Source organism: Stylophora pistillata, chromosome 5 (genome assembly GCF_964205215.1).
Source record: "Stylophora pistillata chromosome 5, jaStyPist1.2, whole genome shotgun sequence".
NCBI lineage: Eukaryota > Metazoa > Cnidaria > Anthozoa > Scleractinia > Pocilloporidae > Stylophora > Stylophora pistillata.
In genome coordinates, this window is record NC_142523.1 from 5,966,425 (window position 1) to 5,991,253 (window position 24,829).

Genomic DNA, 24,829 nt, shown 5'->3' on the forward strand with positions numbered 1-24,829 from the left:
TACACAGTCTGAACCATTCCCTCAGCAAATCCATTTGATTGGAGGTAGATCAAGGAGCTAGTATTGTGCTCTCCTCTGTAAACGTTCATAAAGAGCTTAAATTCTGCTAAGCTGCACTGCGGGCTATCATCAGTCATAAGCTGCGTAGGGATGACAGGAACTTGCTGATTTGGTCTGTTGGTAGGAAGTATCGCTGGCCACTGATATCGAACAATTCGCTAGATGGCCTTAGTATATGATGTTGAGGACCTCAGGTCTGAGAGTGGGAGGTAATTACAGTGCCATCTCATTTGGTCAGTTCTACACTGAAATTTAAATAGTCATGGGGCAGTTGGGGGCACTCTTTTCTTTTCTGTGGCCATCACCCAAAGACCACTTCTTTTAGCTACTAAAATGTAGTATCTTCCCCTGTTTTGTCACAAATCTGTTGTAGCTTTGTTGGAAATGCGAGGAGATTCTGTGTGAAGTGGTTGATACATATTTCTGGAAGTTGACCTTTGCTAGAGGTGGGCGTTGGCTATTGGCACATCACGATCTTTCATGTGTCCACAGAAGCTACCTTCCCGGCATTTAAACTGCAGTTTGTCTTTGTTTAAATTTCTTCCCCTATCCCTAGATCTGATCATTAGGTTTATCATATTTGCATCGTGCTCTTCCTCTGTAGCTCCCTATATGAGTGTATCATCAGCAATACTGGGGACTCCTCTTAGGCCCTCTAGTCCTGACTCTAAATGTTTCTGGAACACATCTCGTGATACAACAAGGCCAAAGGGGAGCTGTGTAACTGACTCCAGGCGCGATTACCGCAAGTTCAGAATTAGAAATAAGGACGTCGCAGCACTGATTAAGACCACTGGACTTTGTGTTGATTTCCAATGAATTATCTTTATTACAATGTACCAATGCTCAAAAACCGTCAAACTAAAATACAAGCGAAAATATCTTGTCTAAGCGACATGAAAGAACAAAGCCGAACAATAATTGGATGTAATAAAAACACGAATGCAGGAAATGGCAAAACAACTAAACTAACTAGAAATAAACCGACAAAATGAGACTAAAAAAGGTAAAAACATGTGCTTACCGATTGTCCTCTCTGTACGCCTGACTAGTTATATACGCAAGATCCATAAACTTCGCAACAAACTCAATAAACTTCACAAACACAAAAAACTTAGACCGCATGCAGACTACTAGTAAAGACGCACGCGGTTCTGAAATATGATCTGCCGGAAACGTCACTAATATTTAACCTTGACAGTTACAAGCTGGGTGAAACAACATCTCCAAACTGGGGTGTTCAATGTAGCCAGGTAGGAGCTGACTTCATCTAATGGTACATGCCAGTAGCCTTCCTTTACATCAACCAAACCAGAGAATTTGGCAGTGCCAAGCTGTTTGACTCTTCATCAATTGTTTTAGTATAGTAATGCTCACACTTTATTGCCTTTATGGGTCGTGTGGGTCGCGACAAACTCTGATTTTGGTGACTTCTCCGTAGTCATAGGTTGTTTCAGAGAGGAATATATTGTTAACCCAGTCTGTGGGTTCGCTTCCTAGAATGAGCACACCAACTTCTACCATTGGGGCAACTTCCCTTTCAAACATGAATTGTATTGAGGATTGCATAGTGTGTGTTCATTAAGGCGAGTCTCCTTGTCTTCCTCGGAGGTTTCTACGCTGCAACTAAATTTTACTAGCTCAAGTGCCTTACAGGTTTTACAACTAAGCATTGCAGGTCCTGGTACATCATTGGTATTTAAAAATGAACTTTTTAATACTACCATAGCCTAGCTAGGTATGCTGTAATCCTTGAACGTGTTAGGCCAAGGTGTCTCTGTTGGGGATCGGGATTGAATCTGCCACAATTTTCTTTTGAAATAACATTTACCTCCACACCAGTGATATCCTTGCAGGTAAGAGGTAAGAGTACTGTGTGTGTACCATGAAGGTCTGCTGTGACTTAAATGGTGTAGCTTTCCTCTGCTTGATACTTGTGAACTAAATTGGGCTTCCTACTGTTCCCAGGAAGACTTCGTCATAGCTTGAGCATTCGCTTGTTACACCATCAGCCTGTTCTTTTGGTAAGGTCATCACATCTGACCTAGTTTTTCACTCTTTACTAAGTCCCAACGGCCTCTCTGTATCACTTTCCTTTAAGTGGGATTGTGTGTCATTTTTTTGTATTATCCCTAGTCTGTGGAACCTGTATTGAGCGCTCAACCTGTATCAAGTGGTCACTCACTCAGCCATCCCCTGTGGGTGACCGCTTAATACAGGTTCAACTGCACTCTCTTAATATTTCCAACTAGCCATAACTGCAGCAGCATTTTCATTAAAACGACATCAAGTTAATATCAACTAAGTTTACATCAACTAGTTTATATGAACTAAGTTCTGACGAAGGGCTAACGCTCGAAACGTCAGCTTTTTAACTCATTACGGTGGCCAATATTATTTTACAATTTCAACTTAGTTGAAATAACCAAATTACCTTTTTACTCCCACCAACGCAGCACTAGTTTCTTTAGAAACTTTCACCCTTTATATAGCTAGTTTATATACACCACCAATTAACTGATTGTTTTTTTTACAAAATTCACCAAGACTGCTTTTTTTTTTGGGCTACTAATTAACCTTTGAATGAAGTAATCAAGTCTACTTCTAATCAGAAAAGAAGAAAAGAAAATAGTTACACTTAAAAATCGCTTTCAAATACACCTTCATTAAGGGAAATTTGCATGGCTAATTTGAAATCATCACCTTGCTCTGCAAGGCTTGCTCCAGAGGCTTGAGTGTTTTGAGAAATTTGATCACTTACTCCATTGTTAGTAAAACATGTTAAAGTTGTTGTATTATAATTATAGTACCCACATAAGTATAATATGCACTGTTTGCACCTTAAGGTCACTGTCAATAAAATAGGGAGCTCTCCGAATGTTCTGGCAAAGTTTAGTCAAAATCTGACAAAACCACGCACCCTAGTATATATAGTGAGTTCAAGTAAAGGACGTATTTCCCATAAAAGTAGTTTCCATAAAACAATGTATAATCCTTTTTAAGTCATTCAGCGTTACTATTCGTATCCTTAGTTTGGGTTCAAACAAGACAAGCCCTAATAGTCATACAAATACAATAAAAATACTTGCTGACCAAGTCAGGTTGGGGAGGAAGTATTTGGCTCTATAGGTCATGATGCTTGTACCTTCCTGCCCCTCCATTCAAAAGTCATGACCTCAGGCCACATAGTTTCCTTTGCAGCCCTCTCACTCGTTCAAAAGATATAGTGAATGAACCATTACCCTTACCTCCTGACTGCTCAGCAGTGTCACTAGCTCCAGCCACACCAATGGTACTGTTTCTGATTGAATCCAATCCAGAGGGTGACTACATGATTGAGAGGTTATCATTATGAATAAAGAAAACTATTTCAGTTTGCACATTTATATGTCACATATAAAACTAGAGAAAAAGGTAATTTAGTTTGTACCCTTAATTACGAAATTATGGAAAGAATAATTTATAAGGAAATTACTGACTTGAGACCAAGGATTGCACCTGACTCAGGCTCCTTAAAACATACACATTCTCTAGGGAGGACTGTTTTCATGTAGATGCATGGGCTTTGAATCAGCTAGAGGAACTTAAGTCCGGTAATCTAGAGCAACTGATTTTCATAAAAATAAAATTAATAGCAATTGACTTATCTTTATTACTGAAGAGAGGTGGGGTTGATTTCAGGCTATCCAAAATTGAGCCCAAGCCAATGCAGTCATGACCATGACCCATTCAAAAATATAGATAAAATGCCAAAAATAAATATACCTCATGTGAAATGGGTTGCTGATCTACAGTTGCAGCTGGTTGTTGAGAAGGATCAATGGGTAATATCCCTACATGGAAAATAAAAATTAATACACCTATCTCTTAGTTACTGCTTGACTTGTTGTTATTTCACAACATGTTCTTCTTTCAATGAAGAGCACTACAAGTTTGAATGCAGGAAGGGCCAACATTAATTAACTACATTCCAAGAATCAAATAGATTGCAACTCATCACCAATTTACACATGCCAATCACCATATTAAAACAGTTGTGTTCCAGGAAAAACAAAACTATATTTTTATATAGACTTTCATTTTCAAAATAAAATTTGAATATTAATGAATATTAATTTAACTGCTCTTTCTTATGCCACTGACCTTTAAATAAGGAAATCAAACCTTGTGCTAATGGCTTATTGGGAAAAGAACACAAATGTATCTATTTTGTCTACAACTGTGGGTTATTAATTCATTACAAGGTACATTTTGCATTGTGATAATGCCCTTATCTCGATGCTGGTTTACCTGGCTGTATCAGACTTGCCCGGGAGGCTTGCACGTTTTGGAAAATTTGATCACCTGCTGTGTGATGAAAATCATATTGGTGGATTAAGAAATGAACATGAAAGCGATCTTCACAGTAATGAAAACTACTTGAGCTGTTGCGAAAATAAGAGGTTATGGGTTTGAGTCCTGTAGAGGCCTGATTTTTTTTCTGGCCTTATTTTTTATTTAATTTTTTTTCTAATTTGCTAATGTCTGGCTTGTCCATATTAGTATGTTTGTTAACTGCAAGTAAAATTAACTTTCATTTGAGGATGAGAATATATAATGATATAAATTGACATCTGCATGCAGTTAACTCATTATAGAGCCATTCCCTCCTTTTCATTTCAGAAATGCTCTCTTTTCCCAAGAGCAACCGCTGCAAAGCAGCATGTCATCTCAAAAAGTAAATCTAGTTGATATCACCATTATGATCAATTACTTGATTGTAGTTTTTACAAAATTTATTACAACTGTTTTTTTTTTCAGCAATTAAGCTTTAAACGAAATAACATTTTTCTGTCTCACAATTAGAAAGACCACTTTCAGACAGCACATTTACACTTGTCTACAAATCTTTTTCAAATATATCTTAATTAAGAAAATTTTCATGACTTTGAAATCATGACCTGAGTTTACCTTGTTCCATAAAGCTTGCCCCAAGGGCCTGAGTGTTTAAGGAAACTTGACCACCTGCAGTGTTGTCAGCTAAACATGTTGAAGGCAATCTTTGGCTGGGACTTGGCTCTACAGGTAACAAACTGATGTCATTGTTCATTACAATTCCTGGCATTTTAGCCACTACCAAGCAAAGACCCACAGACCAAAAAGATTAAGATAAATTAAATAACAACAGGCAGACAAATTTTGAATAAATCCTTTCAACACTTAAATGAAAGACCCCTGCTCTTCATTTTCTTCTCAACATCTGAACATCATCATGACTAGAAGCTTAATTCTAAAGTTTTGCCAATGGGTTTCTCCTAATTAATATAAAAAGTTAAGATGTATATGAGCACGATCCTTCGCAGTAAAGCACTATTTGAGCAATAGTGAAAATCAGACCTGAAAAAAATTTCAGGCCTGTACGGGATTCGAACCACTGACCTCTGCGATACTAGTGCAGCGCTCTACCAATTGAGCTAACAAGCCAACTGGGAGCAGGCCATCAAATTAATTCGACATAAACCCGTAGATGATAAATCAAACAACAACAAACATATGAAACATATGTGTGAACTGCGGTTATGAGACGTATATGAGCACGATCCTTCGCAGTAAAGCACTATTTGAGCAATAGTGAAAATCAGACCTGAAAAAAATTTCAGGCCTGTACGGGATTCGAACCACTGACCTCTGCGATACTAGTGCAGCGCTCTACCAACTGAGCTAACAAGCCAACTGCTTGTTAGCTCAGTGGTTCGAATCCCGTACGTCTCATAACCGCAGTTCACACATATGTTTCATATGTTTGTTGTTGTTTGATAAAAAGTTAAATTGTAAATGTAGTTCACACCTACAAACAAATAATATATTCGAACAGTTTGTCAGTGTCTCAATTTATATTCTCAGTCTGACACCAAACTACAATATATTATTACCTGATGCAGTGAGACCATATTTAGATCCAATTATTGGAAAAGCAAAGACTGGTCCATCACTACAGTAACTAATATTCCATAGCTGATAGGGTACCTATTTTTAAATCAATTCAGAAAGTAATTATGATACTGAAAGTGAAATTCAAATATATGAAGACATTATGGCAAGAAAGTTACAGCATCTTTTATCATCATGCTGTCTCTTAACCCTGTAACTCCCAGAAGTGACTAATACAACTTCTTTGATCTCTACAATATTCATACGTTATCTAGCAAACAAGTAATGATAATGCTCAAACTTATCATGTAGAATTTTTGTTTTGATCTAATACAACACTAAATTCTCATAACTAAGTTACGAGGAAATGTGTAGCAGCTAGAGTGGATAGTTAACAATCATATATCTTTGGATTTAAGGGTTATGTGTATCATACACTACCAAAACAAATGACAAAAATATGACAGTGGCATCATAAAACAAAATACAGAATCTTATTCTTAAAAGCTGTGGATTCAGTATAGCGGTAAGTATTGCCATTCCTTATAGAATTATCCACACTCAGTGCATTAATGAATGTAAGATATCACCTTTCATTATTAAAACCAGGAAAAATCATTGACTTTGGATTGCCAGGAAAGTTATTGGCAACCCAGTGAAAACTAACATTGTGTCTCTACATATTAGTCAAGAGAAATTAATTTTAAATAACTGGAAATCCCAATTAGCCAAATGCAGCATGCAAGCAGGCAGGCAATTTAAAAGCATGCATATAACATCTATATTCAATAATCAATTAAAAAGCAGAATTTCAACCTAGCTAGGGCTTGTAAATACTAAAAGCATCCTAAGCCTGCACAGTAACCATCCTGCCCTGCTTAAAAATTTATAAAACTTATGGTAAATTTATACAGTAAAAGGTCACTTTTCCAAAGTTAGGGAAAAGGAAAACAGTTGTAAGTTCTGCACCAAAACCCATCTTTTTCTTAAACAGGACCGCAAGCCCACATTAGCGAATAGCCTGAAGAAACTACTCATAAGGAAGAAAAGGTCAGTCCAGTCAGGCCAGCTTACTGTAATTTGCAAAACGAAGCCAAATGAAATGAAAATCGTTATTTGATTTCTGAAATAAATTATATAGAAATCTGTAATTGTGAAAAAAGAAAAATCAGTAAATTGCAAAAAAGGAATCTGTTAATGATTTGTGAAAAAGAATCTGTAATTTGGGAAATAAACTGAATTCTGTAATTTGCGAAAAAAGAATCTCTGTGGGAAACTCCATGGGCCAGAAAAATGAATTGGTGATCAATTCATTACAAGTGAACTACTAGTCTACTAGTCGGCCAGTAAGCCCGGTTCACATATAATCGCACACAATCGCAGACGATCGCAGACGATCGCAGACAATCACTGACGATGGCAGGCGATCGCAGGCGATCGCAGGCGATTGCACGATCGCTGAAACCACTCAACCGAAGATTGTGAATTGCCTGTTCACATATCATCCCAGCCAATCGTGGCAATCTGTGACATTCGAGTTCATGGTTTACTATTCAGCAGCAATACAATGTAACTCCAGTCAACTAACATAATGCAAAGGATGCTGAACTTTTAATAGGTGTTAACATTCTGCTTTTGTTGTTTTTACTTAAATATAACCAGAGAATCACTGCCAGATCAAAGAAGAAACGTCGCTTCTTGGTGCAGAAAGTCTTAAGAAAAACAGAATTCTTTGCTAAAGCAATTGAACAAACAATCGTATTTTCTAATTTCTTCCAAAAGCTGTTCCGTGTTAATTTCAACTTCCATCTTTTCAAAACACGCACATGTAGAAATTGATAAACAACTGATTGTCATGGTATCATGCCGCTTGCATAGCATTATTGGACACATTCCAATCGCATGATCACAGAACTTTGTTCACATATGATCGCACTCAATCGCAGACAATCGCAAGAATAGAACATGGTTCTATTGCTGTGATCGCCTGCGATCGCACACGATCGCAGAGCTGTTCACATATAATCTCAGACGATCGCTGGTGATCGAGTGCGATTGCCTGCGATCATATGTGAACCAGGCATTAATCAGGGAATAGCTCTTATTTGAGGAAATACGGTAGGTGCATTCATTGCAGTTAACTTTTCTCTCTTCATTTACACCAAAGCTGTCATTCAAGAAGTTGTCAGGATTTAAAGGGTGATTTTGAGAATGTAACCTTTAAGTGATTAATACATACCTCAGAAGAAGTACTTATATCTATGGGGTAAAAAGAAGTACCTGTGTTAATACAGTTGTTAAATAAATCAAGCTACAAGTAGCTTCTTAAAGTGCCCCTGAGATTAAAATTGACCAATCAGAGTGCGCGCTTTACTTTGGTTATGTTATAATTTTTGTTTCAGAAATACTCTCCTTTCCCAATCATTGCATCAATCAGCAATGTCATCTCAAAAGTTAAATCTAGTTTATATAATCACCATCAAGATCAATTACCTGATTGTAATTTTCACAAAATTCATCACTGTAACAGTGTTTTTTCCCCCAGCAATGTAGCCTTAAAAGAGATCACATTTTTCTGCCTCATAATTGGAAAAAGAAGACAGTACATTTACACTTGTCTTCAAATCTATTTCAAATACACCTTAGTCATGGAAATTTTTCATGGTTTTGAAATCATGACACAAGTTTACCTTGTTCTGTAAAGCTTGCCCAAGAGGCTTGAGTGTTTGAGGGAATTTGACCACCTGCTGTGTTGTCAGGGACTGGTTCATCACCACTTATACTTTCTGGCTGAAGAGGTACCTAAAGTATATATTTTTAAATCAATTCAGAAAGTATAATTATGTTACTGAAAGTAAAATTCGAATAATTGGGAATCAATGATTAGGGCAAGAAAGTTGCAGCACTTTTTATCTTCATGTAATCTCTTAGCCCTCTAACTCCCAGAAGTGATGAACAAGTATAAATTCTCTCTATAATTAATATTCACACCTTATCTAGCAAACAAGTAATGAGAATACTCAAACTTATCAGGTAGAAGTTTTGTTTTGATCTAATAAAACACCAAATTCTCACAACTAAGTTATGAGGAAATGAGTAGCAGCTTGAGTGAAGAATCAACAATCAGATCTCAGGATTTAAAGGGTTAAGTGTAACATGCACTACCAAAACACCAGACAAAAATATGACAATGGCATCATAAAACAACATATAGAGTCTTATTCTTAAAAAGTGTGGACTCAGTTAGTAATTACCATTCCTTGTAGAATTATCCTCACTTAGTGAATAATCAATGTAAGTTAGTCTCTTTCATTAATAAAACCAAGAAAAATTGACTTTAGATTGGTGAGAAAGTTACTCGCAACCCAGTAAAACTTCTATTGTGTATCACAGAAGTTAAAAAAAAATTATTTTTATTACTAGGAATCCCAACTAGCCAAATTCGGCATGCAAGCAAGCAGGTAATTTCAAGGAAAAAATGTAACTTGTACATAATTATGATCAATTCAAAAGCAGAATTTCAACCCAGCTAGGGCTTGTAATAGTCAAAGCATCCTAAACCTGCACAGTGGCATTAATCCTGCTCTTTACCTATAAACGGACAACTCTCATCAACTACAATCATTTTTAATTGTACCTTTGGGACTACTTCAGCTCTGTTAGCTTGCACCTGATCTCTTCTTCTTTGTTGGGTGGCTAAATGTAAGCTGGTGCCCCCACATCTACTTGACACACTTCTATCAGCACTCTGAGATGTTCCTGGTAGCAAACTACTTTTGTTTTGTGAAACATCCCAATCAAATCCTGACTGGTTCTGTTCTGATAGATTTGTAACTGGCATTCTGTTGCCTGGCTGGAAGGAATCAAAGGTATCATTTAGAGCAGCTAAATAATCTTGAGAAAAATGGTATTGTCTTTGTCTTACTGGCTGGGATTGGCATCTCTGATCTGAGGTTTGCAAATTAAGGTGAGGAGACAATATAGAAAATGGAGAATGGGCTGATGGTGAAGTGCCCCCTGCTGAAGCTTGTGTCTGTTTTCCTGGAACAAAAGTGTTGCTTGTTACGGTATATGTGACTGGAATGGAATTTTTCTGAAAGTCAGTTGGTCTGGAAGATTGTTTTCCATAAATTTCAAGTAAGCTGGTGTGACTTTGCACTGTTGTTGCAGTTGAAGTTGATGGATGTCCCTGTGGTTCAAGTTGTAGTGATTTTTTTCCTGAAAGCCAAGTACACAGAGATTAGTTACCAAAATTTAATATGTTTAATGCACAGGCAAAGGTCTCACTTCAGAGAAATTAAATGGGATTGACTGTATAATTTGCAATTTTCTTGTGTGTTTCTGTGTATGAAAATAGTTTGTATATCATCAATATTGCTATTTTAAGTTCAAAAACTTAACAAGCAATTACGGGTAACAGCTGTTCTTTAAGTGTATAATACACTGGCATAGTTGTTCAATTTATAATTGCCCTTATCTGGTACAATAGTAGAGTGGAATAATAATAATTATAATTATTATTATAATAATTAACAATTATTCCACGAGCAAGCGTTGGATATGAGATGATAGATAGCCAACGAGGCCTGTAGCGCCGAGTTGGCTATAATCATCTCATATCCAAAAAGCGAGAGTGGAATAACTGTTTTATTAAAAAAACGCCCCCAAGATATTAGACAAATCTTCTCGACTTTATTTTGTGAGAAGAAACCGGATTTAACAATGTACAGAAATTAGATTATGGTATATTGGCTCATATACCATAATGGCTGAGCCAATAAAAACTCTTGAATTGCATTATCCAATGATCCAGTTTTTAATAATTATTATTATTATAGTGGAATAATATTATAGTCTTATTGTATTCTACATACACATGTACATGCATAAAATCTTACTCATTGGCTTGGTCATGGGTGTCTCCAGTTGTTGTTGAAGACTATCAACTGTTTGAAGCTCTGGTCTTTCACAGACTAATTCGGAAGTTCCCTGGCCAGACTAAAAGTGTACAACTTTGTTAATTCTGGGATGAAGAGAGATCAACTAAAACAAATCTGTGTAATTACCTTAAATTATTAGATGACTTTCATCAAGCCCTTATAGTTTACCTCTCCTTGGAACTGGTAACTTTCAAATTTGAAAACACTAGTCACTGTCAACCTTTTCACAAAATTTCAAGATATCAGCTTCTCAGCCTGTTAAGCATTTTTTTTGGAATATCACTTATTATAGGTAATCCTTCTGATCACTAAAATGTCTGGTTTGGTTGTCTGAATAAATGGGGAGAAGCTAGATTTTTGCACCACAGGACTGAAACTAAAAGTTTTAGTTTGAAAGAAATATGACTGGCATGCATATGGGCAGCTCTAACTCATCAGGAACTTAAGCTCCCCAAGCAGGAGGAGCACCAATATCCCATGTTGATTGATGTTTAGGCCCTTGACTTGAGAGCAAACTTTTCAGTTAATTTTAAAGTACCATTAAAATAAACACATGATTATTTTATCATTAAAAAATCTTATTGAATCACCTGGAAAATCAAAATATGCACAGTTGTGGAGGAGAACATTTTTTTAAATACAAACCTCAAAAAATACATAAAGGGAAGCATTCCCCCTGGTACGCCTGTGAATTTTAATTCCATCCCACACTGTTGGTGGGTTGTCATGAAACTCCAATCTACGTCTTGTTTTCTTGTCCACAACTGTTGCACAGCAAAATCTAAAATTTTGAGGTTAACATGAAGACATTCATTAGAGAAAACATAGAAAAAAAATCACTGAATAAAAGGTTGAAGTATAGGGTGTACACATACTATTTATAAACAGGGATTGCAGAGCAATCCACCCCCTTTTCACCTCAAAAAAACAATAATGGAGATTTGCTCAGTATGGATTTTGAAACCAGTAGGATGTTAGCCAACCATTAAGAAAGACAAGGCAGCTGACCTCCTCCTCTTGATATTCTAGTAGCACACTCTTAAAGCTAACTAACTAAGACAATTTTTGTTTGCTCTGAATTGAATTGCTTTGAATGTTAATAATGTTAATATAGTGTACTAGTGGAATTAGCTTGTGATCACACTGTTTCTTTATACTGCAAAAGATGGTAAACATCTCACATTAATTTAAGGATAGTGCATACAAAAACAAAACTTTACCTACATGTCTCAAAAGGTGTGATCAGTGTACCATGAATACTTGGAGGAATTATTTTTGCTTGGAAGAGAGCTAGAGTAGAGCATTTGAATCAGGAAATTATACCAAGTAGATCTGAAGATATAATTTTTTAGTTCTTGCCATGACACTAAAACAGATGCTTAGCATCCCAATATAATTTCACAGTAAGCCTCTCTGGCACAACTGAAAACAAGCCTTTTCCTTGCAGAAATACTGGCATAGGTTTGATTCCCACCTGGTGAAAACTTTGAAGAAAATTATTTATTCGAAAAGAGAGCATTTTACCTTTTCAATCACCAATGGCCAACAGAGCCACTAAATTTGCAAAGTGGACAAGGTCCAAAATATGATACCTTAATTGAGTTTAACAGGGTGACCCTATTCCACAAAATGATGGAATGGTGGATATGGTAGAGCAGCAGAATATCCTACAAAACGGAACGTTTTGTTATATGAAACAAAAGTCTCACAGAAATAGAATTGTAATGAAATAAGAAAAGTATTAATAATGAACAGGCAAAATTGAAAGAAGCACAGTTCACTCATTATTGAAGTCTAGCGAGAGGATAGACTGCCAGAGGAAAAGTGAGATTCCTGAGCTAGCCCCTTTAGTCATTAAGTATAATTAATATTTTACTATACAAATATTTGTTGAAATTGTAATTATAATTATTATTATCATCACTGTTGTTTATATAATGTCTTTTTAGAATCTAATTATTGGTTGGGTGTCAATTAGTCACTATAATCTTAATTCAATTCTCACTTGTAATTAGACACTGATAGTAATAATAATTGTAATAATAACAATAATAATTTACCAATGGACATTCCCCTGGGTGGCTCTTCTTGTCCACTGTTTCCAGATCGAATTGGAATTTGGAATAGTGGTTTTTGCAGAGGGAGGAAAACCAGAGGACCCAGAGAAAAATGGAGCAAGGATGAGAACCAAAAACAAACTTAATCCACATGTGACGCCAGGTCCAGGAATCGAACCAGGGCCACAGTGGTGGGAGGTGAGAGCTCTCACCATTGAGCCATGCATAAATATGTGAATGCAGCAGGATTTTTGTTTCATGAGACAAATCTTCTGCAACACTACCTTCTAGCATCATTATACAACCTCTAGTTTTTTTCACTGTTATAAAAACATGTTATCAGTTGTCATATGTAGTCTTGATTTGCCTAATATTCTCTTTTCCACAAAATCAACCAAAATTCTGTGGTTATGATATTAGGTTATCTAAAGCCCTCTTCAATAAAATCTGATCTTCAAGCTTACTTAGAATTTCTATAGAAACAGAAATAATCATCTTTCAAGACCATGCTAGGGTACCCAGTAAAAATTGGGTGCTGCTGCAGTTTTATTTCTTCATGGACTATACTTGGTGTACTATAAAATACATTGTTCATGTACAGAAGTTCTACCGAAGCCAATGGATCTCTGGTTTATTCTTATGTCATTATCTGCTGTAGTATTACATTACCAGCGTTACATAACATACGAAGAAACAACTTCATTTTTAATTAACCCTTTAGCTTTCATGAGCAACCCCACAATATCAATACAATATCAAGCAGACAAATGATGAGAATAAAGAAAATATATCAATGAGGGGATTAGTGCTTGAAACAGTACCAAATTCTCCAAAGTAACATAGGAATTGTAAGGCAAATAGTAACTGAAGAATAACTCATGAGATCTTGGAAGTGAAAAGGTTAACACTAGTTAATTTAGATCACAATGAAAACAAGGACAGCATCAAAATTTAGTTTGCCTGTTAGTTTCAAATGGATTTCCCAGAGTTACCGCCACCCAGATAGCCCAATGGATAGTGCGCTGGACTGTTGTGCGGGAGGTCAAGGGTTCGAGCCCCGGCCGGACCAACACTCAAGGTCTTAAAAAAATTGAGAAGAATTTGCTACCTTTCTATAACATCAAGAAATGGTTAGATATTCTAGTCTTCTCGGATAGGGACGAATAAATGGAGTTACCGTTTCCTGCAGGGTTGGGGTAGGAGACGTTAATTTGCCACACATGAGATTACTGTGTGATGGATGTCCTCCCCTGGGGTGGGATGGGTGGGAAGGTGAGATCGATAAGGACTGAAGCAGCTGCCAGAAGTGCCCGAGAAAATGCCGATGTCTGTTCTCAACCTGAACAACATCTCATTGTAACAAACCTGTAATTCAGTTCTCTGCAAAAGGTTTGAATAAACATCATATCATATCATATCAGTTGTGTTAGGAAGGTTCAAAATAATCAAGGAGAATATGCCAACAAATCCATCCCTCCCTTTGCACTTGAATTCTTTGCTGTACTGGTCCTATGTGTGACCAAGACAGAATTTCTCCTGACAATATCATGATCAATACAATATCAACCAGACATGTGATAAGCAAAAGTAAAAATATCAATAAAGGGATAATTTGTTGATCCAATTAATACCACTTTTCCATTCATACCTTCTTCCCGCCCCAACCATTGACCTTCATTAATATCTGACAGTCCATTTCAATTTACCTTCCACCATTTCTCAAAATTGGAAAATGGCGACGAAGCTCCTCCTCCACATCCTCTTCTGTCATAGTCTTCAAGAACATCATCTCCTTTTTATATCGCCCTCGTTCGGTCTTCTTTAATTGAGAGATTTCCTTAGCATCCGCCAGGTATATATTGCCGTTGTTTTTGCGCACATCAGTGCTCGTCAACACCAAAACAGATTTAGAGTTTGAATCTTTCTTGGGTGTTGTTGAGCCAGATTCATCTTTCTTGTGCCTTTTAGGATCTGACTCAGCGCTACTTGGCCCATCTTTCTCAACTAGAGAGCGCTTCATCTTAGAACTGCAAATCAAAATCATAGATTTCACAAATCAACATGATTTCAACTTTTTGACAAGCTATTTTTTCTTTCAGTGTAGAAACCAATCCTTAATCGCACTTCGTAAAAAACAAACTATGAAGAAATCTTAACTTTTCAGTGTGGGGATAACATACTATCAACTCCGCAATTCCTTGCAACAAATTTCTCAGTGTAGACACCACTCACAGCATACCATATCAACTCCCTATGATGATGCTGATCTTGAAATTTTGGCCAACCACGCGTCCCACTAAGTAGATCGATCGGTAAAACACAATCACAGAAACACCACATGGTTTTTTAACTAAAAACACTCGCACGAGGGAAACCAATCGACTACGTCAGGGAACTGAAGAAGACCACGTGGTGCATTAGAGAAATGCTCGGAAAGATCTCCGTAAAACCCCATACCAATCAAAAACAAAGCCGTAGTCCCAGAGGAAATCTGTTGCTTTGCCTCTGCTTTCCTTTATCCAAGAATTGAATGCATAATGAAGCATAGGGTTATACGGAAATCTTGCCAAATACGCTGCTCGCAGCTTGAACGTCTTCTCAGATTAGTCAGCCTCTTACTTTCTTAATGTTCTGTGGTTAGCATCTAGCTCTCTGTTCGATGACATCAGACAATCCGATTTATCAGTATGTTAGTCAGGGTCAGAGACCAAAATGATGTTCTTTCCCATTACTCAAACATCGAAAGAGCCGTTAAATATAATTCCTTACATAAAAATACATGCACGCACAAGGAATATGCAACTGGCTATGGGAAGATCTGGAGGGAGAACAACTAATAAGTACTCAAAATATGATGCGCGCGCAGCAAGAGAGTAAGTCATTTTGATACAACATTCGTGACATATGATACAGCCACTTGGAACTGTGATTGTCCTAGTGAACTCCTTCTCGGTAGTTATTTTTCTCCAGAAAATTAATTTTGATCGATATTAGTCGGGCGTCACACAAAGATCGCGAGAAAAACACAAACTGCCCTAATATCAGAGAAAGTATTTAAGAAAGTGGTTTCACTCGCAAAGAATAAGGGACCTCTGATCCATTCCGGTGTTTACTCGTTAGCACAAATAACTATTGTAGAATTTAAGCAAACTAGTGAGGCTGTACGGGTGGTAGGAGCGTGGGGACGTTAGCAAATTATAAAAGAAACGTTGATAAAAGGACACCTCGAGCTGAAAATGAAAGCTCATAGAACGAGTAGTTCAGGGAAAATACATCATTGATGTACCTCTAGCCGATGAAATTGTAGCTGACGTTAGCTTTTAGGAAACCATACGTTCACGGTTTTGACTCGTAAAATGTTTAATACCACTTAAAAACTCTTTTCCCTCTTAGCGCAAGGATGAGACCTTAAATCGTTTTAATCGAACTCTGAGCCTTGCCCTTGTCGTTATTGCGCATATCTAATTTCTGTCACGCAATGAACGGACCTTACAAACGTCACATGGCTCCCCTAAATTGGCAACAATTTACGAAACGAAACAAACCTAATCAGTCATGTATTGTTCTTTACTTATTATCTTTCTATGCTATGAGAGTTCGGAGAGCATTATTGCCCCCTTTAGAGTTGCGGCTCCTCGGTGGGGATTCCCTGGTCTGCAACTCGATCGCAAGGCAGTAATAGGACTACTTTCTGGACGGGCCTTTCCAGGTAGGCAGTCGGTTTTGTAGGTCTGCCTGAATCGTCTAGGCACTCTGTAGCAATCGCCATCTTAACTTTCCTGACCAGACCGTCATCGTTGGGAAAGGTTTCGTGGACACGAGCAAGCTTCCAGCGGTTCCTTGGCAAACTTTCGTCTATCACAATCACGATATCGTTCACTTGTAGGTTTCTTCTGACTGCAATCCATTTTTTCCTTGGCTGCAACGACTGCAAGAATTCCTTCCTCCATCGATTCCAAAATTCGTTGGCCAAGTACTGGACGCGACGCCATCGCTTGCTCAGGTAGAGATCTGCACGTTTGAAATCACCGGGAGGAGGCATAATTACCCTTGACTTCATGGTCAATAGATGGTTGGGAGTGAGTGGCTCGGGACTCCGTGAGGAGTTTATGGTGTTCACGGTGAGTGGCCTGCAATTAACGATAGCTTCCGCTTCCACCATAAAGGTTCTTAGAGACTCATCATCAAGTTGAATCCCGTGGCTCTCTAGTAGCGATGCCAAAACGTTTCTCACTGATCTTATCTGGCGCTCCCATACTCCGCCAAAGTGGCTTGCATGTGGTACGTTCGGTTTGAACTCTATCCAATCGCAGTTGGTTATGAGCAACTCTTCTCTGATCCTTTCGTGGTTCAATTCCTTGACAGCTTGCTTGAGTTCGTTCATTGCGCCGATGAAGTTTGTACCTTGATCTGATCGTAATTGGCGCACTGGGCCGCGACGGCCGACGAATCGACGATAGGCGTTGAGGAAAGAATCTGTGGCCAAGCTGTTTGAGACTTCAAGATGGATAGCCCTGGAGGACAAACACGTGAAAAGAACTCCGTAGCGTTTCAGTTCTCTGCGACCTTCCTTTACATACCACGGACCGAAGTAATCTACCGCTGAGAATGTAAACGGAGGGGCAGGTTCGAGACGGTCCTCTGGCAAGTCGGCCATCTTTTGGTCTTGGGGAGTTCCCCTCAATTTCCGGCACTTTACGCATTGCGCGATGTGGTTCGATACAGCCGAACTTCCACCAATCACCCAGTAGCCGGCTGACCTTATTTCGTTATGGGTCATTCCGCGACCTTGATGCTCGGCCCTCTGGTGGTGGTGGCAGATTATTAACTCGGTTACGTGTCCTTTCCTTGGAAGGATGATGGGATGTTTCGTACCGTACGACAGGCTGGAACGTCTAATTCGTCCACCCGCTCTTAGTATTCCGTTTGCGTCGAGAAACGGGTCCAGTTGATAGAGAGAGCTTGCCTTCTTCATAGCCTTGTTTCCGCGTGTGATGGTTTTCTCATCGCGCGTTTGCTCTTGGACGTTCAGCTTCTTCATTCTACTAATTTCTTCGGGGAAGGCTGCTCTCTGAACAGTCTTAATAATTTCGCCCTCGGCGTTTTGCAATTCCTCGACGTTGACAGGGATGTATTTACTTGACTTCGAATCACTGGAATCTTGTTTAACTTCCTTATTGTTCGCGTGTCGGAACTTCTCTTGGAGGCGAAGGCAAACAGCAACAGCTTTCTTGGCACGATGCCAGCTGGAGAAGTATTCTAAGCGTTCCAGGACAGACCATGGTTTCCGGGCTTGTATCGCTAGAACGGAAACCCCTTTAACTTCGGGATCATCAGGTGAGATCTCAGGAGAAGCATCGGTGAGATTCCAATCTTTATCAGGCTTCCAGAGAAGTTCTGGGCCGTTCCACCACAAGCTATTGCCGATTAATTCTTGCACACTAGAACCACGAGAGGCGACGTCGGCAGGATTTTCCTTTGTTCCTATATAGTGCCATTGTTCTGGCGATGTCTTGTCGCGAATCTCTTGTACTCGATTTCCTACGAAGACGTGGAATCTTCTTGCATCGTTATTTATATAACCCAGGACCGTCTTGCTATCTGTCCAGTACGTTTCCTTCACTTCTTCGTACTCTAGCTCTTTACGTAAGACGTAGCCTATCTTAGAGGCGACGACTGCCGCGGTTAGCTCGAGCCTTGGTACAGTGACGGGCTTCAATGGGGTTACGCGTGATTTACCCATTACGAGCGAACAGCAGATGCGATCGTTACTATCTGTCAGGCGAAGGTATGAGCACTGTCCATATCCGTTCTGACTGGCGTCGGAAAAGTGATGGAGTTCCACTGTCTTAATTTCTCCAAATTCGTTCGGTTTATGGCATCTTGGCACTTTCAACTTCTCTAGGGCGGGAAGTTCGGAACGCCATCTCTCCCATCTTGGTCTAATATCTTCAGGCACTTTGTCGTCCCAGCCAACTCCATCGCGGCACAGTTCTTGAAGGATACTTTTGCCTTGCAAAATAACAGGGGCTACCAGGCCGAGGGGGTCGTAGATAGAGCTAACAGTAGAGAGAATTCCTCTTCTTGAGAGTGGTTTATCCTTTAGTACAATCCGGAACTGAAGTGTATCGGTCTCTATACACCAGTGAACACCCAATGCGCGTTCTATTGCTGGGTCGTTGCTTACGAGACTGGGATTCCTTTTGTCGGTGGCTCGGTCTTCAGGAGGGATAGAATTGAGAGTTTCGCTATTGTTTGAGGTGAATTTGTGTAAGTGGAAGCCTCCCTTTTGACACAATAACTTGGTGCTGCTGATAAGACTCTTTGCTTGTTCAACCGTTGCGACCGATTTCAATCCGTCGTCGACGTAGAAATCCTTCCTTATGAAGTCGGCTGCTTCCTTTCCACAAACACTTTCATATTGATTTGCAGTGGTCTTAAGGGCGAAATTAGCGCATCCAGGGGAGGAAGTTGCACCAAAAAGGTGGACAGACATTCGGTACTCAACTGGACTGCTGTCGAAGTTCTCATCGTCCCACCACAAGAATCGGAGGTAGTCGCGGTGAATGCCGTCGACCTTTACTTGGTGGAACATCGCCTTGATATCACACATGAAGGCTATTTGTTCCTTTCGGAATCGACACAACACCCCTATAAGATTGTTGGTGAGGTCTGGACCTTGTAAAAGCTGCTGATTGAGGGAGAAGCCGTGATACAGGGCGCTGCAATCAAATACGACTCTTATTTTCCCGGGTTTCCTTTTGTGGTACACTCCATGATGTGGAATGTACCAGACTCGCTTGCTCTTATCGGAGACTTCTTCTTTTGGTACTTTCTCTGCGAACCCGTTCTTAATGTTGTCTTGCATGAAGTCCACGTAGTCCTTTCGGTATTGAGTATCACTCTTCAACCTTTGCTTCAATTTCATGAGGCGGCTTAACGCCAATTCCTTATTGTTGGGCAGCTCAGCGCTATTATTCTTTAAAGGGAGGGACATCTCGTAGTGTCCGTCATTTCTTTGATGGATACCTTCTTGTACTATGGTTAGAAACCTTCTGTCTTCAAAGGAAAGGGATTTCTCTTCGGTTGCACGCTCGTTGAAGTCAAGTGTGAACATCTTGGATATTTGGAGTGGACTTAAAACTTCCTTTACTTGCGTTTTCAGGGCGAAGTGGCATGTCTTCTTGTTCGACATTGCTTGAATTTCTTGCTGAACTTCGCAGGCGATTATACGGTTGCAGAAAACATCGTCTCTGACGTCGTCGGTGCCTTCATCCTGACTTCGCACGTTGGTTTTGCCGATGATTCCCCAGCCAAGTGCGGTCCTTTTTGCGTACGGATCGTCGTCGTTTCCGAGGATCACCTGGTGTGGTTTAAGCGCTCGAACGCAGTTGGCTCCTATCAGCAGGCCTACTTCGGCTTCGGTATCAAGAGGCATCAGTTGACTGGCGATGCTTTCCAGGTGAGGCCACTTGAGAGCGGTATCATGCCTAGGGATTTGACTGCGTCTAGCAGGAATCACGTTCCTAGTGTACGTTCTTGGAAGAGTGATTTCTGTCGTTTCGTTGACTCCGCGAACTGCGAGTCCAGTTACCCTTTTACTTGTGATGGTTTTCTGACCGAGTACGGTAGAAAGCTCTAGATCCACTTTAGGGCCATCCACGCCAAGGGCTGTTAGCGTTGACTCTTTTATGAAACATGCGTCTGACTGTTCGTCCAGTAGGGCGTACACCTTGACCTTGACTTTGGGGTCATCTTGATGGTAAAGCCAGACCGGAACGATCAGGGAATGGGAAGTACCATGGTCGAAGCCCTTCATGTTACAAACTTCAATACGATGAGAGATAGATGTATCTTGATTTGCAATACTATCTTGGTTTGGAGTTTCTTGTCTGGATTGTGGTTTCCAGGTTTGGTCATGCAAAGAAGTAGGGTGGGGTCCATTGCAGGTCTTGCAGGGTTTTTTTCCACGACAGTCTTTGTTTACGTGGCCCCACTTTAGACACCCCCAGCACAAGCGCTTGGCTTGCACAAAGTTCCTTCTTTCCGTTAAAGGCAGGCGTAGGAACTTATCACAGGTATCAATGTCATGACTGGCCTTACAGAAGAGACAGGTTGTCCTTTTAGCCTTGTTTTCCTCTTTGTTTTTCTCTTTTCCTTCCCTGCTTTCCTCTGCGCCTGTTGCAAAACTCCTGAATCCACTATCTTTACTTTCCTTATACTTTGGGAATTTGCTGTTTGGTTTCCACTTGTCCCCGTTTCCTTTCGAATCCTCTTCCCTTGTTGCCTGCAGAGAGGTAATGGGATTGCATGCGATCCTTGCCTCTGTTTTCAAAAATCGACAAAATTCTTCGAACGACGGGTATTTGGCCCCCCTTGCGTTTTCCGTACTATTAACTTCGGTTGGACCCAAGGCTTCTCTACTGTGACCTTCTTCTCGTTCCTCTTCAATCGACTTGTCTACAATACGGCTCCATCTTGAAACTAAGTGGTTCGGAAGCTTTCTAAGTATCCTTTGATTTTCCTCTGGATCGTTAAGTACTTCCAAGTACCTTATGGAGTGCATAGCGGTGCAGCAGTGTTGCAGAAAGTCTGAGAACCTTCTAAGACCTGAGCCGTCTTTCGGAAGAATCCTTGGCCATTCGCTGATTTTTCTTCGATAAGCATTTGAAACCAGAAAGGGATCGCCAAATCGGGTTGCGAGAATCTTCTTAGCTTCAACGTAGGCCTCTTCAGAATCTAAGGGTAGAAGACCGCTTACTGCTTCTTTGGCTCCATCGGCTGTAAACTTGCTGAGATAATACAGCCTTTCAGATGGATCCTTTGTTTTTCGTTCGATGAATGTCTCGAAGGATTTGATCCACATCGGGTAGCGAAGAAGGTCGCCTTTAAACACTTCAGGTTCTGGACGAGGTAGAGAGTCTCTGTCTTGTCGTTGAGCGAGTACATCGGCTAATTTCGTGAGAATGGTTTCGTCACCGGTCAACTTTAGTGGATTACCGCTTCCCGTTGTTGAGTCTGTGTGGAGAATAGCTGGATTTGTTATTCGTGGCGTTGCTGTGGACTTCACAGGGAAAGGAGGAGACACTGGATGCGGTAACTTGGAAGAAGGCTGCTGCGAATTGAGTGTTACTGGCGGCATCGACGAAAATGTCACGTTAGTATGGGCGTTCATTTCGGGGGATGCAGTAGTGACCACATTCCCCAGGTTTGGGACAGCTTCGGCGGAGGAGCTGTTGTCGATAACGGTACTTAATTGTGACTGTAGATATTCATGTATTCTGCCATAGGGGTCTTCTTCTTCTTCTGGGAGACTGCGTTCGTAACTTTCCTCTTCGAGCTTGGTTACTGCTTCGATTTCGGCGGTAGTAGCTGCTAGCTCTTTGATCATCTGTAATTTCTTGATGTCACTTTCTTGCCTTTTCAGAGCGGCGACCTTTTCACTTTCGATATCGTGGAATTTTAGCTCGGCGCCGAGTCTTGCGGCCTTGGCTAGCATCTCTGCCCTCCCGAGGGAAGAACTCGAATAGTGTGATGATTTTCCAGATCTGCGGGAACTCCTACTCCGGCTGGAGCGCTTCGAGAAAACAGACTCGCGCTCTTCGTTCTGTTCGCGCTTCTCGGATTTCAGTTCGGAAATTCGAGCGCTTAGGTTTTTGCAAACTTCTTCTGTTTCCCGTAGAAACTTCTCGTTATTTTTCGTCGCGTTGGATTTGGATTCTTCGGAGTCCAGCACATCGATCAGCTTGCAGTACGCATTCGCAAGATCGTTCATTCGTGTTTCTAGCTTACATCGTTCTTGATGCAAAAGCGTTATATCGGTGGAGAATGCGAGAGCACCCTTTGTTGTTTCTATTTGCCTTTTCCATGCTCTTAAAGCCGAATCTTCATCTCTTTGAAGCAATTGAGTTTGGTACTCAAGTCCCTTTTCGGTCGGAACTCTTTCGCGGGAGGAAGACCGAACGTTTACAGCGTTTTCTTCGGTTCGTTCTGTTGCGTAGTTCATAATCGATCTTCGTCCTCGCACGACGGGAGAGTTTTTACTGTAGCTGACGTTAGCTTTTAGGAAACCATACGTTCACGGTTTTGACTCGTAAAATGTTTAATACCACTTAAAAACTCTTTTCCCTCTTAGCGCAAGGATGAGACCTTAAATCGTTTTAATCGAACTCTGAGCCTTGCCCTTGTCGTTATTGCGCATATCTAATTTCTGTCACGCAATGAACGGACCTTACAAACGTCACAGAAATAAATATATAGACATTAAAATACAAGACAAATAACAAAAAGATAACTAAAAAGTCGAGCATAAGGTTTCCCGAAAAATCGAAGTCACCTCATATGCGAAAAATTTGAAACGCTGTGGTCAATAAATTTCTCAAACCTACCAACTAGCTACCAAGAATTAATTTATTTGGACAAAAAAAAAAACAGTCCTCTTCTAAACGCTGTCTATTCGCTTCGTTTCTCGCTCGCCTTTTTCTGTGCGCCGGAAGAGTTGAGTGCCGCGATTAACAGTGGTCATTAAAAGTTGATGTTTGCTTGCTGATACAGCCTTTCGACCTCTGAACAGGGTATGTATCAAAGAAAATTTGCATACATGTCAATGATGTCATACTACTATGAAAATTAATATAATGAACAAAAGTATTGTTGTTTGATGCCTGATACATCCTTTTGACCTCTGCACAGGGTATGTATCAAAACAAATTTGCATACACCCGTGCAAATTGATGTGCACCTCATTCTGCTGAACAAGTTTTTAGTGTATTTTATTTTTTCTAAGAAATGTACGTACCAACCGCGATGACTCAATCTTCGAGATTGTAAATAAAGAAGCACCGCAACAAATGCAAGCGCGTAAAATCCCTAGGCTAAGTATTCGATAAATAAACTGCGGACATACGTTGGAAAAATAGAATTGCAGTTTCAAAATGCCGGGAAGCTAGGCACGATCTCAAGTAAACGAAACGCCAGGCATGCAGTCAAAATTGTTCAGCTGCTGCGCATTTAGTCACTAGGCTCTATTTGACATATCTAATAAGTCCAAAGGAAAAGAAATCTTGCTAAGATTATTTTGACAGTTCAGTTAATAGTCGACTTCCGTTCGCTTAAAAGCTTATGCGTTTTAAAAAATTATGTCGGTCACTTGAGTAAACTGAATGGGGGGTAATTATTAGACGGAGCCGTGAGTTTAAATAACCATAAATTCTACTCACCTCTTTCCTTCCTTGAAGGAGCTGAGCACCTTCTCTTGCTTTCACACGTGCGCAAATCAGACCAGTAATGAATTTCATCCGGCAGTTCCTGATCTCAGAGTCACGGTTATTGCAGCCAAATAAGGAATGAGGGGTGACGTGGTAGTCGTAATGGTTTTACGTATATGTCATGTCTGAATGACCAATAAACGAGAAAAAAAAAAAAAAACACACTCACACAGACACACACAAAAGTTTCACGCTACGCTGACATTCTGATGTACCTAGACCGTGCGTGACTTTTTTTTCACACAAGCGACAAGAATCACGCAAATGCCAGCGGAAATCACAAAATTATCAGGCAAGGCTAGAGGCTGACAAAGTATAAAATCTTCAAAAACAGTCAGTTTCCTTTGCTCATTTATATCACTAATGTATGAAGTTCTTTTTACGTATTACCTTGGTTCGATATGCATACTTAAGAATGGATGAGGATGGAAAAGTTTAATACGGATGGTAAGAGAGTAGGCCGGATAATTTGTGTTAAGATAAACTCTTGAAATTTTCCAAAAATACCTTCCGGTTAAGTGAGAAGCCGTTGTTTAGAAGTTTAGCCCACGTTCATTCGCCCAAAGAGTCTTTTCAGGGGGTTACTTCGTTTTTC

The 24,829-nt window shown here is 39.9% G+C and overlaps 2 protein-coding genes across 8 annotated transcripts in view; both read right to left on the reverse strand.

Annotated features, from left to right (window-relative positions):
- Positions 1–24,414, reverse strand: part of LOC111345264 (uncharacterized) — a 58,884-nt gene extending 34,470 nt beyond the window's left edge. For 2 of the 7 annotated variants that reach the window (XM_088759626.1, XM_088759624.1), the window contains exons 1-12: positions 15,587–15,831; positions 14,674–14,994; positions 11,556–11,691; positions 10,869–10,968; positions 9,608–10,188; positions 8,661–8,772; positions 8,210–8,229; positions 5,973–6,066; positions 5,011–5,118; positions 4,351–4,407; positions 3,826–3,893; positions 3,309–3,387 (exon numbers count right to left, since the gene is read on the reverse strand). In XM_088759626.1, coding sequence (XP_088615752.1) covers positions 3,309–3,387; positions 3,826–3,893; positions 4,351–4,407; positions 5,011–5,118; positions 5,973–6,066; positions 8,210–8,229; positions 8,661–8,772; positions 9,608–10,188; positions 10,869–10,968; positions 11,556–11,691; positions 14,674–14,994; positions 15,587–15,633 — 1,723 coding nt within the window. In that variant the 5' untranslated portion in view covers positions 15,634–15,831. Of the gene's footprint in view, positions 1–3,308; positions 3,388–3,825; positions 3,894–4,350; positions 4,408–5,010; positions 5,119–5,972; positions 6,067–8,209; positions 8,230–8,660; positions 8,773–9,607; positions 10,189–10,868; positions 10,969–11,555; positions 11,692–12,134; positions 12,844–14,673; positions 14,995–15,586; positions 15,832–24,186 lie in introns of those variants that run through there. The other 5 variants (XM_088759629.1, XM_088759628.1, XM_088759625.1 and 2 more) reach the window with 5 other exon arrangements.
- Positions 16,587–22,973, reverse strand: LOC148729994 (uncharacterized). The gene has a single exon (XM_088761747.1). The coding sequence runs from the start codon at positions 22,971–22,973 to the stop codon at positions 16,587–16,589; it is 6,387 nt and encodes a 2,128-aa protein (XP_088617873.1).
- Positions 24,415–24,829: the final 415 nt, after the last annotated feature.

Excerpts from the sequence above, each read along its gene's own strand:
- LOC148729994 (XM_088761747.1), bottom strand. The coding sequence starts at position 22,973 with ATGAACTACGCAACAGAACGAACCGAAGAAAACGCTGTAAACGTTCGG.